General features: G+C 37.7%; 1 protein-coding gene across 1 annotated transcript in view; it reads left to right on the top strand.

Moving 5' to 3' along the window:
- Positions 1–19,799, top strand: part of ITSN1 (intersectin 1 (SH3 domain protein)) — a 199,682-nt gene that overhangs the window by 92,927 nt on the left and 86,956 nt on the right. The window contains exons 17-20 of the mRNA XM_011950058.1: positions 10,054–10,181; positions 13,489–13,718; positions 15,910–16,031; positions 18,512–18,526. Of these exons, the coding sequence (XP_011805448.1) occupies positions 10,054–10,181; positions 13,489–13,718; positions 15,910–16,031; positions 18,512–18,526 (495 nt within the window). The remainder of the gene's footprint in view (positions 1–10,053; positions 10,182–13,488; positions 13,719–15,909; positions 16,032–18,511; positions 18,527–19,799) is intronic.

Here is a 19,799-nt window from a genome sequence, read left to right as displayed (position 1 = left end):
AAAAAAAAAAAAAAAAAAGAAGAAGAAAGAAAAAAAATACCAGAATTAGTCGGGTACGGTGGCATGTGCCTGTAGTCCCAGCTACTTGGGAAGCTGAGGTCGGAGAATCACTAGAGTCTGGGAGGTCAGGGCTGCAGTGAGCCATGATTGTGCCACTGCACTCCAGCCTGGGCAACAGACTGAGACCCTGTCTCAAAAAACAAACAAACAAAACAATAAACAAATCACAGGTCAGTATAACTATATTGTTTTGTTATTTAACATACATTTGGAGGACTTAGTTAATATGTTGTGTTATGCTTATTACCTCTAGTATTCCTCTCAAACCTGGTAAAGCCAAAGCAAACAGTTAAATTGGAGAATCAAAAGATTTGTAGAATTTGATTGAGACAACTCAGAGATGGATTTATCATTTAGTCTCTTAAGTGTCATTTGCCCACTTTTCTTTGTTGTAGCCACACTGGAAAATGAAGTACTTTTTTCTAACCTTAGAGCATGTGTCCGTTAGCAACTGTGTTTTCTAGGATGATGAGATAGACCAGGCAGAGCCAGCCTCGTGACCCTTGGAATTTCTTCAGTGTCCCTCTTGATCAGCAGTGCCTTTAGAGCATCCACACTGATGATGCAAAAATTACTTCTACCTTCCTGGGATGTGTCATTTCACACATCTAACCTGGTGGTGTGAATTTGCTGTATCCTAAACCTTCCTTTCCTTAAAGGAAGCCAGCTGGAGAGTACAGAAAAGAAATTCGGGCTTCTGATTCTTTTGTATTTCATGTTCACATAGATTGTTCACCTGGAAGAAGGAAATGCAATTCCCTCGTTATAGATTAGTACAGAAACACTGGAGGAGTACCTTACAGAGTACAGAATTTTAAAATTAGTTGATCAGGATACTAAATCTGTATTAAGTGGCTGGCTCCACAAAGGAGGATAACATTTAACACAAACTGATTCTCACTATTTTGGGTAAATTGCAGTAAATCATTTGATGCATGTTCAGAGTTATGTCCAGTTTCTTAGATATAAAGATAAAACAGGGAATAATCGTACCCTGGTTCAGCCCAGATTCTGAGTTATAAGACAGTTATTAGGAAGTATAGGAAGCGTATTTAGTCAAAAAACTGAATACACTTACACTTGCCTTTTCTTTTAACATACAATCTGATTTAGTTCTTTCCTCTAGAATGTCTTGCTCAGATTAATTTGTCTTTTGTGGATTTCTCCCATTTTCTTCAGGAAGAATTAAATTCCTCCCTTCCCTACCCAGAATCTGATAAGCAAAGATAGAAATTCTCCAAGCATTAATTAAAGAGGAAAAAGTTACAGGTTAATAGGTATTTGTTTCGTATAGGAAGCAACCTATTGAAAACAGAAGGCATAATTACAATTGTGGTCTTCTGTTAAATGGCTCCACATTCAAAGTCATGGGCCTTTAAATTTCTGCATAATCCTTGGAAATTAAAGGCTTATTTTTTGTTTTCAAAAAAGGCTGTTTTTCCATGCATTTTAATAGATATTTACCTTGTAGGTGTCACATTTATATATTCCAAAAAAAATCCTAAGGCGTAAATATCTTTCTATTTACCACCCAAACCAATAATTACTTGAGAAAGGAAACAGGAATCTTACTGTAGCAAATAAAGTTTGCTTTTGGGTTGTAAATAAGTCTATAAAAACAGGGAGGGTGGGAGAAGAGAAACGATAGCACCCTGAAATATTGAAGCTCTTGCGCTGCAAATTCCCCAACTGGCAGCCTTTGTACTTATGCTGCCCTTGATATGCATGGGAAATTTTAGGTTTTTGATTATCAAATGAAATATTTGAACAGTGAATTAACCAGGAATAATTAATTGTATTGTGATTATTGCTAGCATGAATTAGTACATCTTAAAATAGTTTGAATTCAGTGGATAAAATTTATTTACCGTAAATTTCTGCTTTTAAACTGTGTTGTGTATGTAACAAATACCTTATTAAGAAATCTGTTCAGTAGTCTTCTCAAATCCACATTCTAGAAACAACAATTTAAAATTATTATCTATGACTTTCACTTCAGTTTACACGAAAATTAAAACTCCCAACTTTTTTGGAGACTCTGTGTACCAAAAGGGTAGTTGTTTTTCTTACACACAGTGCTTACCTATAGGTATAAAATTATGATTCAAACAAGTGTTAACTAACATTACTGCCAGGACTTTTTGGACAGTGGCACCTGACTTTACCTTCACCTTGGTGATGTCAGTAGTTATTATAGCACTTTTCCTTGGCACTGACAGCCTAATGTTCCATATTTTAATGTCTTAGCTCTAACATGGAGCAGCAGCACAAAGTACAGCTTGTAGTTTACCAGGCTCCTGTAAGAGGTCAAATAAGGAGAATCCAACACCCAACGGGGCTAGATTTTATGTTTCATGTTGAAAAGTTGAGTCCTTGTTGGTTCCTGTCTAGTCAGTGTGTACTGGACAAGTCCTAATGTGAATGGCTGTTTACATTTGAGCATTTCTTTCTTCCAGTCAGTGGCAATGGAGGAGGCAGTGTTGCAGTGCCTGGCAGTTCTCCTGGGCTGCGTCATCCACTTAGACTTCTTTCTAAAGGTCTCCATGCCCTACTCAGGCAATGCACATCTTTCTCAGACTAAGAATGATGAACCATCTCCAGCTCTGTGCTTCAGTTTCCCCTGCGCAGATGAGTGCTCAGTGTCTAAGATAGCATTTACCATGAAGTACTAAGCCTTCTTTATAAAAGTTAATTATGGCCGGGCGCGGTGGCTCAAGCTTGTAATCCCAGCACTTTGGGAGGCCGAGACAGGCGGATCACGAGGTCAGGAGATCGAGACCATCCTGGCTAACACTGTGAAACCCCGTCTCTACTAAAACATACAAAAAAAAACCTAGCCGGGCGAGGTGGCGGGCGCCTGTAGTCCCAGCTACTCGGGGGGAGGCTGAGGCAGGAGAATGGCGTAAACCCAGGAGGCGGAGCTTGCAGTGAGCCGAGATCCGGCCACTGCACTCCAGCCCTGGCGACAGAGCAAGACTCCGTCTCAAAAAAAATAAATAAATAAATAAAAGTTAATTATTAGTTATTATTAATCTTGGAGTATGATTGATTCTTTCCTATTGACGAGTTGCGTGTGTGTATGGTGGTGTAAACTGAATTACAAGCTGGACAAGGTACTGTATACTGTAGTCTTATCTTTTTAACAAGCATTTTAGATCATTGAATTTGAGCTTGTCTGCAAAAATGTGAAAGGGCTCCGTTATTATTTGGGTCATGTGCATATTTCCATCATGAGAGACATACTATGGTCAGTATACTATTCCAAATGTCTATAGCATTTTATTTTCTAGCAAAATTTGAGTATTTAAGACTAATTCACAATTATGTTTTAATTCCTTAGTATACTTGGGAAATTCAGGCTTCTAAAATTAGACACAAGAGGCTGTTAGAAATATAAATTATCCCCATAATACTACCTGTTCTAAAAATTGCTCCTAAGAACTGAATCGATGTTGAAATGAGAAGGCCCGTTATAGTAAATGAGGTTGTTTGCTTAACTAAAGCCTTTATACTCTTGGTTTCAGACACTTGCTTTCATGGGAGGCTCATTCATTATGAAGGCAGTGAAAGGCAAAATGTTTAGCAACGAAAGGAAAAAAGAAAAGAGTTGGAGAAAGAACTGCAGAACAGAGTAAGAAGTCAGGGAAAAAAAAGCTTGTGAAGAGAAACAATGAAGGAAGGAGAAAGACTCAGAAAGAGGAGGCACAGAGACATCGAGAGAAATCAGTATGAATTCAAACAGCAGTGTTGCTTTCTCATAATTAGTATTGTTTGCTTCTTTCATTTTGTTCAAGCAAAAATTTTATTTTTACATATATGATCCTTTGAAAAAGACCTCTTCTGCATGGAAGTAATAAAATTCTCTAACTCTCACTTGTCAGATTCTGTGCCATACCAGTAAGCTGGTTGGTTGAGTTTTTTAGTTATAGCATGGGGTTTTTTTCTTTTTAAGGTAATAAAAATTTAATAAAAGGTAATTTGGGAAAGGGTTAAGAAGAACCCAATCTTTTGAAACAATCCTTTCTTCTCTTAATGGAATATTGCTTTGTGACTAAAGCAGATACTTTGAGGGAAATTCAGATTTTTTAGGACAAACTAGAATCAGTTTTCTCTTTCTGGTAATATTTCCCAAGGGTACTTCCCAAAGCCTCATGGTGGAGGGTGTCTAATTACCTATTCCTATTGCAGAGAGGAGAGGAGCTTCTAGCTCTTCCGCCCACCGCCTTCCACACATACACCTTGCTCCAATCTCCCTTAGCACTTGTGATACGTTGACTACCATTTTGTGCCATTGGAAATAGTCTTATCATTTTGTTAAATATTGACTTCAAATTTAAATATTTGAGCATGTTTTCAAACAGTGTATCCCGTTTCAGAATTTAAATAATCAGGCCAGGTGTGGTGGCTCATGCCTATAATCCCAGCACTTTGGGAGGTCAAGGCAAGTGGATCACTTGAGGTCAGGAGTTTGAGACCAGCCGGGCCTACATGGCAAAATCCCGTCTCTACTAAAAATACAAAAATTGTCCGGGTGTGGTGGCACGCACCTGTAATCCCAGCTACTTGGGAGGCTGAAGCAGGAGAATCATTTGAACTTGGGAGGCAGAGGTTGCAGAGAGCTGAGATCATGCCACTGCACTCCAGCCTGGGCAACAGAGCAAGACTCCATCCATCTCAAATAAATAGATAAATAACCAGTCAGTATATCTATCTTTTTCTGTGTAGTCCTCTCACTTTTAATGCATCAAGAATGAATAAACGTAACCTGGTACAATGGCATGTATCTCTGGAGGCTGAGGTGGGAGGATCACATGAAGCCAGACGTTCAAGGCTATGATCGTGCCTGTGAATAGCCACTATACTCTAGCCTGGACAACATAGTGAGACCCTGTCTCTAAATAAATACATTTTTTAAATGAATGAATAAATTTATAATTTTATGATAAATGGGCTATCAGTTTACCTTGATTTGGGTATAATTTCTGTGTTCTGAAATCGTGGATTTTTCAAAATTTTCCATCCAGGCACAAGTTCTCACCTCATGGGGTTTGTTAACTGGCTTTCTTTAGTAGCTCTTGATTTGTTTCACAACCACCTAACTTTGAAAAAGTTAATATATTTTAAAACTCCAGAGGCCTTCTATGAATTTTGATATTGTGTACTACATATTGTCCCTAGGTGAGAAATAATGTTTATTTACAGAAAAGCACTTCTACTTCGGACTTTTTATGGATATGATATTACAGATAAACACCTGAAATTTTTGATGCTGGTAGCTACATCATTTTTTATGAAGTCAATATAAACAATATAATATTAACAGTATGATTATTATTATAAATGGTATATGTGAGCTAAATAATTTTATCTTGATTTATGTTGTTCAGTTCATGAATTTTAAGTAATTAAGTTATATTTGTTTTTGTCTCTCATTTCCAAGAGACATCCTGAGGCGAACCAAAAGCAAAATCCTTCAAAAAAGTTAAATATCTAAATCAGCAAATAAATTTCCATTAACTGCTAGTCTCCTTTCATAGACCCCTGTTGCTAGTTAATTTTTTTCTCTTCAAAGGACTCCTATATATATTGTTCAGGTGCATGCTACTTCATGTTTCAAGTAATATTGTTTCACATAATACATGTATTTTTGAGTGTCTCTAAGACCAGATGAAGGAGAAACAGTCACAGTTATTGATTCTGTGCCTTTTAGCATAGCAGCAGAACAACCATATTCAGTAAACTTGAGCCACATTTCTCAGGGGAAAAATAGTTGGATCTTCTTGGGTATTCAATTTGTCAAACAGATTGCTTTTGAAATACTTGGACTCTATGCCATAGGATGTCCGAAGATGTTTTATGGTTCAAATAACTTAGTTCTTTAGGCGAAATAAGTGACTTTTCCCTCTTTGGTCTAGGAAAGAAAATTAAAAGCAAGTTGATTTTCATTTATCTTAACTAATACAAAACAGAATCTTGATATGCCAGTAATTTTTTATTGTAGTTCATGAGCTGTTTTTGATCAAAGACCCCTTGATATTAATAAAAACTGTGAGCTTTCTCCACCAGAAAAATGCCCATATACTCCAAGTCTGCATGCAACATAGTATCCACAGGGCTGAAGCTTATTCATGGAACCTGGTTAAGAAATTCTGTATCTTCATAATTCTGCATAAATTGTTTGTGATTTTAAAAAAACCTTATTTTAATATTTAATATATGTGTGTAGTATACATACTACACATTTTATAGTTTTATTTTTTCCTGCATAAGTATTTGTTACATGCAGCTAAAATTTCTTGACTACTTAATTTCTTAAGAAAGTACTCTAATTATGTTTTATTGGAAGATAATATCAAATTATTACATACTCTACCTAGTGTAAAACATACCATACACTTGAATAAAATTCATAAAAGAAAAATCAAAGTTGTACATTCTGTACTATATTGCTAGATTAATTCCCATCCAAGAAACATGTTTTTGTAGAGTTACAGGTTTTAGAAAAAACATCACTTAATTTTAGGAAGAACCAAGTGAGATACTGACTTTTGATACGTGGTAATTTCTTGTTTGTTTTCTTTCTGTTATAGTGAAATAACTGTGACAAATTCCATGTGAATTTAATAGAATTTGCAGAGTCATTTTAATCAATCTGCCTACCAGGAAAAGTTGATACTTTCAGTGTGATGAAATTTTTGTTAGCCATTTCCCCCAATAATTTGCTCATTTCCTAGATACGTAATTTAATGATACCAGATTTGTTTGTCTCTTTGAATTTTTTTTTTTTCTGAAAGAGTTAAAAGAATACTTCTTAATAACTGTACCAGTACTGGAGTCTCTTTAATAGGAAAAGAATGAGAGAATAGTGTATCCATCTGCTCCCCTATGTGAAGTGACTGGGTGTTCTGCAAGGACTTCGTTGTAGCGAAGGAAGGAGAGCCATTCACTCATTTTTTTAAGAGTATATTTCTTCATCCTATAGATTGCCTTCTCGGAAGTTCAACTTTTTAAAAAGCTTATCAACTTAGAAATCATCCATGTTCTGCTTATTTTGATTCATGCCATAGTAAACTCCTAAGTCCAAGAAAAGAGAAGACCCAGAATGCCTGCCTCTGGGCAGCACGTTGATTTCCTTACAACTTTGTATCTCAGCAGTGTTTGACTTGGATGAAGGAAATTATAGAAAAACCTTGCCATCTTTAAATCTGGATCATAAGGTGCCAGAGCCTTCTGTTAGCTTATTTGTCATCTATTTTTTACGGTTCCTGCAAGCTCCATTCCTTGGAGGTACTCGAAACTGCAACTGACATAATCAGTTCCTAAGATTGGTTCAAATGCTGCTAAACTCAAAAACAAGTGTTTTTAAAAAATTTAAACATCTTTTTTATGTATTTGATACATTTAAAAATGATTGTTGAAACTGTGTCATAGGTAGGATTTTTTTTCTGTATTCTTCAAAATCACTTTTTCTTACAAGTTTTTCAATTTTATAGTGCCTCCTAATGTATTACTAGCTTTACTTGCATCTGCTAATCAGTGATCTATAAATCCGTATCCAGTTACAAAAGCCTAGTATAGAAAGGAAATGTGCAGTGTAATTCTTGGGGAAAAATGAAAAATCTTCATTTGGGCCTATGGGCTATCTATTATAGTATGTTGATACATCATGGCCAGTGTCCATTCTGGTTGTGCAGTACCTGTTGTTGAATATTTTGGATACACTCATAAATACATTTTTTCCTGGATGAAATAAGGACTTTTCTTTATTTAATATATAATCAGATTCCTGAACATCAAACTGAAATGTTATTTCTCTTCCATCATTTCTTACTCCTTTGTATTTAATTTCAGCTCAGGGTTATTTTGCTTATGCTTTTTTCACTCATTCTTGCAGTTAGAAATAAAATTCTAAATAAAACAGACACTGAAATAAATAAATAACTCATGTGATAAACAATGTCTAAGATTTAACAGATCCCCAAACTTGAAGAACACCTAAAGATCATCTATTCTGATTCATCTGCAAGCTCATGTCAGGGACCTGAGATTAGAATCCTGGTTTCTTGATTCCCAGTTCTGTGGGAATACTTAAAAGACCTTTTAAGTATAGTCTTTGGCTGTAAGTTATTTTTTCTGAACCTATTTAAGAATTTGATGGTTTTGAAAATGAAATTTTCATTCATATTATTACTGATTACTAGTTATTCTTGATTCCGGGTTACTAAGAAAACCAATACTGCTGATTTTTTAACACTTAAGTTTTACATCCCTTGGTATGGCAGTGAGAAAGATGATGAAAAATGGACTTCTTTCTCCCTAGGGTTGATTTTCTGATCTCAGCACTTTAAACAGTCAGTGTGAGGCTTCATCATTGCTTCCCAGTCTTAGACTTCTTTTCCCCTTTCCTCTGTTCCACATGTCAGTTCTGCTGCCATAGGGAGCAGTCCAATTTGTGCCTTACAAAGGTACCTTTTCCTGCTGTGTCCTGCCTGGATATTCCCAGTGTCATCTGCTAGGTTCCCCACTGAAGTCCCTTCCTCCCTTCTTTTCCCTCCTTCCCCCTTCCTTCCTTTCCTTTTTTTCCTTCTTCCCCCTTTCCCCTTCCTCTTTTCCTCCCATGCCTTCCTCTTCCTAAGTACCTCCCCCAGCCTCCTAATCTCCAGTTAAACTTTTTCTTTTATCTCATTGTTCTCTTTTAAAGCCACTCAGTGTCACTTATAGTTTATAAAACATTTGTATATGCATTTTAACTTTAACCTTAGCAAAATTAGTAGGAAAAGGTTAGCCTAACCCTTAGAATTTTTTTCCAGTAACAAGTGCATATTTTAATACTGACCTTCTACAGACAAATGGTCTATCTTTGTTTTTCAATCTCTGAATGAATCTAAAGGTAGGAATTTTAGGGCCTGGAAGAAACCTGCCCATCTAGTCTCACCAGTGAGAAAAACGATAGAAGACAGGGCAAATCTTAGTCCTTAAATCTCCCCATAGAGATCACTGGGCCATGTACTGGGAGGACCAGCCCTGGTTAGATCAAGAAATCAACTGGAAAGATACCTTGGCTCTACTGGGCACTTTGACTCATCTAATTTATTGTTGGCCCAAGTAAGATGAGTTTCAGTGACTCAATCTATTGGTGACCATTTGATTTCTGTGGAATCAGGGAGTTTCTTTCTCAGCAGACATTTCCTTGTTCTTCATATTTTCAGGTGTTTAAACTTGTCACTCGAGTACTTTAAATATCATAGAATGCATTTTATTTTCAGTAGCCTGCTAAGGAAATTACTGCTATTCCTGCAGCTAGTATCAAGTGAGGAAATTGGATCCAAGGTAGTCATCATCAAATTATAGCTTTTTACTTTCAATCTGATTGCTGGTTTAGTTTGGAGCAGTTAGCAACTTGAAGGATAAATTTAGTAAGAAAAGATGCTCTGGAAGAGGTGTAATTTGAAGAAAATAGACCCTTGGGGGAAGAACTGAGGTCAAAGAATTGAGTAGCAAAGAGATGTCCATTTGTTCTAAGGCAGCTTAGTGAAAGGTGGAGGTGAGGTTTGAATGGAGGTATGAGTGAAGAAGAGGCGTGTGTATTTTCAAAGTCAGTAGAGGTTGCTGTTGATTGATAATCAAAAGAAGCTTAAGTTTTATTCATGATCCTCACCATATCTTGGAACTGGTTACGTTCCGTTATGATTGCTGAGCCTTATCAGTAGAGCTCCCCTCCTGCCCTTCGCTAGCAGGTTTCTTCTAGAGCAGATCGTGGAAAATGGTATAATGTGTATGGCTCATTAGAATGTAATCTGAAGTGGCCTTTGGAAATCAGTCATGTCAAAATGTGGTGTGATTTTAGCTTTCCAAGTTGACTTTTTCCAACTCTGAAACGTTATCTCCTAAGTGTCCTAGGCTTCCCACTATGAAATGTTGCATGCTGATAAATAGTTGATGTATTTGTCACTCATGTCACAAAAACATGAGCTGTTTTTCGGTTAATTATAGGAACTAAGAGAAATACATAATAAGCAGCAACTCCAGAAGCAAAAGTCCATGGAGGCCGAACGACTGAAACAGAAAGAACAAGAGCGAAAGATCATAGAATTAGAAAAACAAAAAGAAGAAGCCCAAAGGTGAGTCTTCTTTGGATTATGGACTCATCTGGAAGGAACTTTGAGGATTTACTATTCTTTGCCTGGCTTCTCCAAGTAGTTACTGCACCAGAAAGAGCCTTCAGTCTTTATTTAGTGTGCGTGTGAAGTGTGAGTGCAAACACAAACACGTGTATATATAAATCTTTGCATATATCAGTACTCCCTGAAGTTTTTGGTTAGTTCCCAGAGCTCTCTCAAGCTACTACTATGTAGATAAATGGAATTATACAAGGAAATTGGGACACTTGGTGTGCTCATTTGCATGTTAATGGCCAAAATAACATTTCTAGTTCACAGCCTTTTACTAACAGCTAACAGGGGTCGGAATGCCTGGTTTAAAATCCAAGCCACTGAGCTAGCGCCCCACACAGGGCTTCTCCAGCAGGATCAGGGTGGGCCCCTGTGTTTCCCTTCTTCTGTTTTTCAACTGCAAATTAAACTTTAGTACAAAAGGGGGAAATTTGCCACTGCTGCTTAGTGCATAGGATACAGACATGTTTTTATCTGTTTTTGAAGATTTGTGTTTGTGATATTTTTATTTTTACTTGTAACTTAGTGTGGTAAATTGTAGAAATTTGTGTCTGATTTTGTTACTGGATATTTACCTTTTAAATGTCAGTTAATTTTAGACTCCACAAAACAAAAATGACCAAATGTCCCAATGACAGCCTGTAAGTTATAAAAGTTGGTAATTGAAATTAGATTAAGCCCAGGCACGGTGGCTCAAGCCTGTAATCCCAGCACTTTGAGAGGCCAAGGTGGGCGGATCACGAGGTCAAGATATTAGGACCATCCTGGCCAACATGGTGAAACCCTGTTTCTACTAAAAATATAAAAAATTAGCTGGGCACGGTGGCACGCGCCTGTAGTCCCAGCTACTTGGGAGGCTGAGGCAGGAGGATCACTTGAACCCAGGAGGCGGAGGTTGCAGTGAGCTGAGATCATGCCACTGTACTCTAGCCTGGCAACAGAGAGAGACTCTATCTCAAAAATAGAAAAAGAAAAGAAAAGAAAAGAAATTAGATTAAAAAGACGACGAAACGGATACTTGAGGCAAGTCGTTAACTTTAGTGGGCTGAGTTCAGTTAACCTGCGGAGAGCTGTGCATACTTTCTTATGGATATGTAGAGTCGTCTGTTTGTTTTTCAGTGCCAGTGGGGAGGTATCTGGCGTCCCAAACCAATTTACATGATTGTTTTATGGTTTTCTTGAGGGTCAGACTAAGGGTCTCCTCCTTGGATGTATTGATTAATTCCATCCTTTTCTTACCTCCACAGTGTATAAAATGCTTTTATTATTCACACTATACTGCACTGAACTGTTAAATTCCTACAGAGTAGAAATAAACATAAAATACAGAAAAATACAGAAAATAGCATAATACAGAAAATAGCATAATAAAAATATAATATGTAATATATATTCCAATTATATAGATAAAAACTACTCCAAATTAACTTCAGAAATTAGGTGGTTATACACTATATATGGTGACCTTTATTGGTAGAAAATATAAAGTAAGGTTTTTTTTTTTTTTTTCGAGACGGAGTCTTGCTCTGTCACCCAGGCTGGAGTGCAGTGGCATGATTTCAGCTCACTGCAACCTCTGCCTCCCTGGTTCAACCGACTCTCCTGCCTCAGCCTCCCAAGTAACTGGGACTTTAGGAGTGCGCTACCACACCCAGCTAATTTTTATATTATTAGTAGAGATGAGCTTTCACCATGTTGGTCTAGAACTCCTGGCTGGTCTAGAACTCCTGACCTGGTGATCCGCCCTCCTCAGCCTCCCAAAGTGCTGGGATTACAGGCATGAGCCACCATGCCCAGCCACTGTTTTTATTATGGTTTTTGTTGTCATGAATAACAGTATCCTTACCCCTCCAAAAAGTGTTTTTATGCTTTCCTAAAAGACACTTTAAAAATTGTAAATAAAATGTTTAAGATTTAAGTTTAAAGGCTTCTGCATAAACATTTCACATTCATACAGAGTAGAAATAAATGTAATTTTTTGACAATGGAGAATAAAAGTATAATTTGTTTCAATTATGTTCCCGTGGCAAATTCCTAATTCTAGCCGATGACCTATGTGCATTAGCTGTGTCACAGGATGGCAGTTCAGGGTGGAGGCTCTGAGACCAGGCTGCCTGGGATTGAAGCCCAGGCACATATGACTGTGTGATGTGGACAAGTCATTTAATATCTCTGCCCCAGCTTCCTTATTTGTAAAATGGGAGTAATACTAAGACTACCTACCTGATTCGCAGTTTAAAGGAGTTAATATATGGAGAGGTAGTTGTTATTATATCATTTGTTATTAAATATTAGTTTCATTTAAAGTATTTTCTGACTTTATAAAGTATTATAGAATAAGAAAAATCATTCTCAGTCGTTTACTGTGGGTTTCAGGTTGAGGCCATCAAAAATTTCAAGGGCTAGGCCGGGCGCGGTGGCTCAAGCCTGTAATCCCAGCACTTTGGCAGGCCCAGACGGGCGGATCACAAGGTCAGGAGATCGAGACCATCCTGGCTAACCCGGTGAAACCCCGTCTCTACTAAAAAATACAAAAAAACTAGCCGGGTGAGGTGGCGGGCGCCTGTAGTCCCAGCTACTGGGGAGGCTGAGGCAGGAGAATGGCGTAAACCTGGGAGGCGGAGCTTGCAGTGAGCCAAGATCTGGCCACTGCACTCCAGCCTGGGCAACGGAGCGAGACTCCGTCTCAAAAAAAAAAAAAAAAAATTTCAAGGCCTAGATTTAATTACAATTATCTATTTGTGGTAGCTACTTTGAAAAACAAATTCAAAGTAGTTGAAGTCAATAAAACAATCCCTTGCTTTCAGCTTCAGGTTTGGGGAGCAACATGTGTGCATGTAAATGTGTTGTACCCTTTGCTGGGGGGAAATTTTAGTGATCTGATTGATCATGTACTTATTTTAAGTGATATTTCATTTACAGTGTTGGGTGTATTTTATTTTTATAAAAGTTGTGTTCTCTGTGTTTTATGGCTCTGTTTGGTCAGTTTAATACCAGCTTTATTATTAAGAAGTATGTTTCTTATTCTTGTAACCACTTTATAAAATACATCAGAAATTTTCTGTGTTTTCCTAAATCATGTGATTTCTTCTCACTCAGAACTGAAGCCCTGATTCAGTTGCCCCGTCTGAAGAACAATGTTCCCTTGATGTTTCCCATCCCATTTACTGGATGGAGCTTTTTTTGTGAAAAGAGGCAACAGTAGTGTTAACTTAAGAGTTGCTTCCTTGCTGTAATCAAGTGTGTTTGTTGGCAGACGAGCTCAGGAAAGGGACAAGCAGTGGCTGGAGCATGTGCAGCAGGAGGATGAGCATCAGCGACCAAGAAAACTCCATGAGGAGGAAAAACTGAAAAGGGAGGAGAGTATCAAAAAGAAGGATGGCGAGGAGAAAGGCAAACAGGAAGCACAAGACAAGCTGGGTCGGCTTTTCCATCAGCACCAAGAACCAGCTAAGCCAGCTGTCCAGGCACCCTGGTCCACTTCAGGTATTAGAAGCCAAAAATAATTCTAGAAAATAAGTCATCTTCTCTCCCAGATCCTCCTGAAAAACGCCCATATCTCATCAGGACCTGTCTTGGCTACATTAACAGATGAGAACTTCAGTCTCTTGTTTTGAGCATGGCAGCTCTTCTTTCCCCAGGGTCAGTTGAGATCTGTGTAATTCTCCCATCACCATGCCAGCCGCTGGCCCACATTACACTGGCATCCACGAGTCCTCTACAGAGTTAACAAGTGGCGTGAAGTTCCACTGGTCTTATATGCTACAAAAGATACCTGCTGTTTCTCTGGTTTGTTATTTCCCTCCCTGGAATTTCTGAGCTGTTTCTGCAACAGAAAGTGGCACCTTTCACCCTTGCCTCCACTGATGGGATATTCGCTGTCTTCGCTCTGCATTGCATAAAACTGCTTTTACTTTTTGAAAAGTGGCAGCGTTTTGTCCTTTGAACATAATTTGCTTTTTCTTTTCTTTACTTCTCTTTTCTTTTTACTTTGAGACAGTCTCACTCTGTCACCTAGGCTAGAGTGCAGTGGCACAGTCATAGTGCACTGCAGCCTCAAACTCTTGGGTTTAAGCAATCCTCCTGTCTTAGCCTCCCAAGGAGCTGGGACTATAGGTGTGCACCACCATGCCCAGCTGATTTTTTTTTTTTTTGTAGAGATGCAGTTCTAACTTTGTTGCCCAGGTTGGTGTTCAACTCTTGGCCTCAGGCAATCCTCCCACCTTGGCCTTTCAGAGTGCTGAAATTACAAGCATGAGCCACCATGCCTGGCCTAATTTGCCTTTTTTTTTAAAAAAAAAGGATAAATAAAAGACTAAACAAAGAGATAAATGAAAGACTGATCTAATTGGAATAGCTAGAAAAAGCTATCCTTTATAATAACAGATGTAAGCTAGAATGTATTTAAGATTCTTGTGTGGTTGTGTGATCGTACAGTTTTGCAAATAATGCTCAGCGGAAGCAAGTCGTTGCTTTTTCTTTGTGTGGTAAATTATACCAATTTTGCTTGGTCATCCGTGTGCTTCTTTAGTGCTGCAGTATACAGAAAGAAAAGAAAGAAAAAACACTTTCAAGCTATTCTGTAAAGGTTTACTGGTTCCCAGCTGCATAGTGGGCAGAGATGGGCGTGAGGTATGGAGCTGCATTAGGCACCTACCTGCCTTCGGATGCGTGCAGTCCAGGGGAAAGACTGGCAGGTCATCAGACCTACACAGTAGCAACCATGTCATGGGAGGGGCAAGTTCATTTTTTGATAGTTTTTTTCTATCTGAAAATAATTTCACCATTGAGCTTAGGCAGTTAGTTTAAGTTCTTCATGCTTCCTCCTAGTATAAAGTGAAGATTTGTTTTTTCGCCTTAAGTCAGTAGGAAGTCTTGCATGTCATACAGTTCAAAATCATATGGAGATAATACTTTACCCTCATTGCTTTCCAGATAAGAGTTATATGTCAAAATACTTGTAGCTCTTGAGTAAAAATGCCCAAAGGTCTGTTATTAGTTGTTGCTAACCAGAATGCAAAATATCCTCTGCTCATGTGCATGTTTAAACATTTTGTTTCATTTAAAATCTAAATTATTTTCATCTAGGGTTCATCCTTAGGCTCATTATTTCCCAAAGAAATGTAGAGGAAGAGTTTCTTCATCGGGGATTATCACTATAACTGAAATCAGCACTTAGGTTTTATATGACCATGTTAAAGAGCCTAAAACATCTGCTTTTTCATGTTTTGGTATGGAAACTGGTGCCTCTGTTCCCTCCCAAACAAGTTTGCTCCTTGGCTGATTCAGACTTTGGGTCATATCCTAACTGCTACATTGTACTCAACACGCTGGGTAGGGAGGAGGCGGGTATTGATGCTTTACAGATCTGCACTGCTAGAGCCCCAGCCAAGAGGCAGAGACAAGGAACCTTTAGGCAGCCTGGCTGCACTCAGCCTTGGAATGACCTTTGTTTAGAGGGAGTCACCAATGAACTCTCTGATGGGTTTGAGTTGCTGACGTCAGATTTGGCTCTGCTTTGGCAGTCAGTATGCGTTTCAGAAATTCCTTGAATGGAGGGAAATAGTTCAGAGGTGAAGATAGGCAATAGAGGAGAGGTTAGTTGTTTGGCTTGTTGTCATACATTTGTGTTCTCTGTAATTATTTATTTTTGTCCCCCCACCTTTTTTGTAAACAGAAAAAGGTCCACTTACCATTTCTGCACAGGAAAACGTAAAAGTGGTATATTACCGGGCACTGTACCCCTTTGAATCCAGAAGCCATGATGAAATCACTATCCAGCCAGGAGACATAGTCATGGTAAGAAAGACTCCAGTGAGAGGGTCATTTCTGTTGAAGATTAGCCTCTGTCCTCTTATTTCACTTTATTCAACAATTGTGAGATTGTCAGTGAGTATGAAACCCAGTAATTCAGCATCTAGATTTTTAAAGTGTAAGCTCAGTCTTCTTTCTTTTTTGTTAAAATGAAAGATGGCATTTAAAAAATGTATCCCAACATCACTTTAAAATTGAGTTGGTAAAGACAATGTGTTCTTATTTTTAAATCTATAAATGTCTGATAATTTCAGAGTTTAGATTACTACTTATATACTACAAGTATAAATATATATGTAATACATATATATGATGTATAGACTATATACTAGCATGCGTGTGTATATATATTATATATGTAATATATACTAGTGTGCATATGTACATATATATACACACACACTAGGATCCTCCAAGGTGGGAGGAGGCCAGGAGTCTTTAATAAATAGTTATAAGTGCAGAACACTCTATCATCATTCTCATAATTGCAATAACTTTTGTATCTTTGCATCAGAGCATCTTTTTTCCTTTTAATTATGTGAACTTTGAATTATGTAAAATGAGTAATGAATTATACAGTTAATCTGCTTTCCTACTCTGAAACAGAAAATAATTTAGAATTTTACTTTGTTACTGTTTCTTTCCTTTAATAACAATCTTACGATGTGACTAAAACTATAGGAACCAGTTTAAGAAAGAAAATGAAACAACATGGTTGATCTAAATCATTTTCTAAAAGAAAATAGTAGTTCCTTGTTCTAGTTACTCACTTTAAGAGTCTTAGAAGTCGTCAACTTTGCATTACTCTTAGCACTTTTTTTTTTAAAGATAATTTAGCTTTTTTTGTTGTTGTTGACACAACTTCTCGCTCTGTTGCCCAGGCTGGAGTGCAGTGGCACGATATTGGCTCACTGCAACCTCTGCCTCCCTGCAACCTCTGCCGCCCGGGCTCAAGCAAAGCGATTCTTCCACCTCATCCTCCCAAGTAGCTGGAACCACAGACGTGCACCACTATACCCAGCTAATTTTTTTATTTTTTGTAGAGACAGGGTTTCTCCGTGTTGCCCAGGCTGGTCTTGAATTGCCTGGGCTCAAACGATCCTCCCATGTCAGCCTCCCAAAGTGCTGAAATTACAGGCATGAGCCACCATGCCTGGCCTAGAATTTGTAAAGAACTATGAAAGTTAACAATTGAAACAAACATGTTTCTTACCCAAGGACTGTATGTCTTTGAAGTATAAAGGGTGTTGTGCAGGTGATTATGCATTCATCTTGCCATATACACATCATATCTGTGGATCTTTAATAGGCCAAAACATGTAGAAATAACAATATATTTGGCACTTAGAGAAATCAATTCCTATGTCCCCTTTTTTCCTAATAGCGCTGCCTTCTCTGTAATTACCATGGGCTAGAAGAAGCAAGGCCAAAGATCCCAAATTATTTTTTCTTTTCTTTTTTTTTTTTTTTTTTTTGAGACAAGGTCTCATTCTGTCACCTAGGCTGGAGTGCAGTGGCATGATCTTGGCTCACTGCAGCCTCCACCTCCTGATCTTGGCTCACTGCAGCCTCCACCTCCCAGGCTCAAGTGATCCTCCTGCCTCAGCCTCCTGAGTAGCTCAGAGGTGTGTGCCACCACACCCAGCTAATTTTTATTTTTTTATTTTTTTGTAGAGATAGGGTCTCCCTATGTTGCCCAGGCTCCAGATCTTTAAAAGTTAAAATCGCCTTAACAATAGTGAAAACTTCTTCAAATATACTCCATGGCTTCATTCAGCACACAGTTATTGACTGAAACATGCTGGGTGCCAGCCTTACTCATCCTTTACAGAAAGAACTGTTGCTTTGGGCACTCCACTCTGTACACAGAAACGGGACAGAAACGGTAACTCGAGCCAGCAGGGCATGTTTGTCAGCTTTCCTCTAACTTCACCACCTGCTGTTTCCTACACCGTGGTTTCTAATAGCCTGAAGCTACTTTACTCATACTGCCTCATATTTGAAGTAGTGTATCCTGTAAAGCAGATTAATTGTAAAATATGTAAATACCATGTAATAGGAATCTAAAATTTCTGAAAATACAATGTCACATCCATCAGTGAGGACCTCATTACAATTTTTTTTAACGTTAAACAAACCAGCCTAATATTTTTGAAACTGGATTTTGTTGCAACACAAGGTGCAGAGAAGCAGCTCGCTCTCATCCTAAAGTAAGGGAACGTTGTGAAATGTTATGATAAGGAAATGTTGCAGGTGATCTGTATCTTGATGAGAAAGTGTTGCTCTTTTTCGGTAACATATTGGGCTTCACCTATAATCCTAGGCCTGTTGAAACCTTTTCCTCGAATTGGCTAGTTAACCACCAGCTTGATGAGATGCGTAGAGTTTAGATATGCTGTAAGAATAAAGCATGTCATTAAACATATATTTTGCCTTGCTTTCAAACCTTTGCTTTCCTGGTGGAGGTTAAAGGGGAATGGGTAAGTGTTACCTAACTGTCAGGAAGTCTGCATCTTATTCAATGTTTTGTCCTTTTAAGTCACTTGAATTCTGTGTAAGTACACATATCTCTGGGTGTTGTTGTGGCCCTAAAAATGTGTTTGAGTCTGTGTAGTAGGTTGTGCTTAAAAAAAAAAAAAAAAGTCATAAGTCTTCTCAGTTTGTGTACCGGGCTACTTTTTGCTAGATTCCTTTTAAGGACTAATTTGAATGCTCTGTGTTTGGCAAGGAATTAGGTCAAGTCTTCATCTCAGGCCATAGACAAAAAGGATTTCCAAGTAGATTAAACATAAAAGATACAATTCTGGGAAGAAAAAATTTTTAAGGAGACTATTGGAATAATTTTCTGGCTAAGAAAGGCCTTTTTAAGCTATAAAAACCAGAAGTCGTAAGAGGCAAAAATGGACAGTTGATAATATGCAAAAATTAAAATGTCTATATTTCAAAATATATGAGACCAAGGGTTACATAAAGGGTTACCCCTGTTACATAAAGATTCCAAACAGTTAACTTTGAAATACACCCATAAGCCTTAAACAATTGGCAAGAGGGTGGGAAGGGACACTCACAGATGAAGTAAAAAGTCAGTTATTTAAAAAATACATGAAAAGATGCTTAGCTTCCTGAGCCATCAGAAAAATGCAAGTTAGAAAACAAAATAGCATTGTTCCTCTATCAAATGAGCAAGTTTAAAAGTCTGGTAATATCCAGCTTTGTCAAGAGTATAGGACAGTGAATATAATATACATTGTTAGCATGGTTGTATAAATTGGTTAAGTGATTTGGAGGGCAATTTGGCAGTGCCTGTTTAGATTTAAAATTCTCGTTCCCTCTGCCCCAGAAATTCTATTTTTCTTCTTCCTCTCATGCTTTTCCTTCCTCTTTTGGGCACATGCACAAATATGTGTGTACATGGATGTTCACTGCAGTGGTGTTGGTAAAAGAAATAAACAGCCCAATGTCCATCAGTAAAAGGATGGTTTAAATAAATTATAATATAACTAAAAAAATATAATGAAGATTAAAACTTATATAGATCACATATACAAATAAGATTTCCTTCAAAAAAGCAGAATATGTGCAGCATAATTGCATTTGGTTAGAAATAAAACTATATATGTATTCATGTGTTTATGTATAGTTAACAATTTTGAAATATATATATCAAACTGTTAACAGTGGTTACCACTGAGCAGTAAAGAAGGGGCTTTCACGTTGAATTTTATAGACTTCTGTGTTATTTTCATTTTTATA

This window comes from Colobus angolensis, unplaced genomic scaffold (assembly GCF_000951035.1).
Source record: "Colobus angolensis palliatus isolate OR3802 unplaced genomic scaffold, Cang.pa_1.0 Scaffold300, whole genome shotgun sequence".
Taxonomy (NCBI): domain Eukaryota; kingdom Metazoa; phylum Chordata; class Mammalia; order Primates; family Cercopithecidae; genus Colobus; species Colobus angolensis.
Note: the sequence above shows the minus strand (reverse complement) of the source record. Positions and strands in the feature narration are given on the sequence as shown.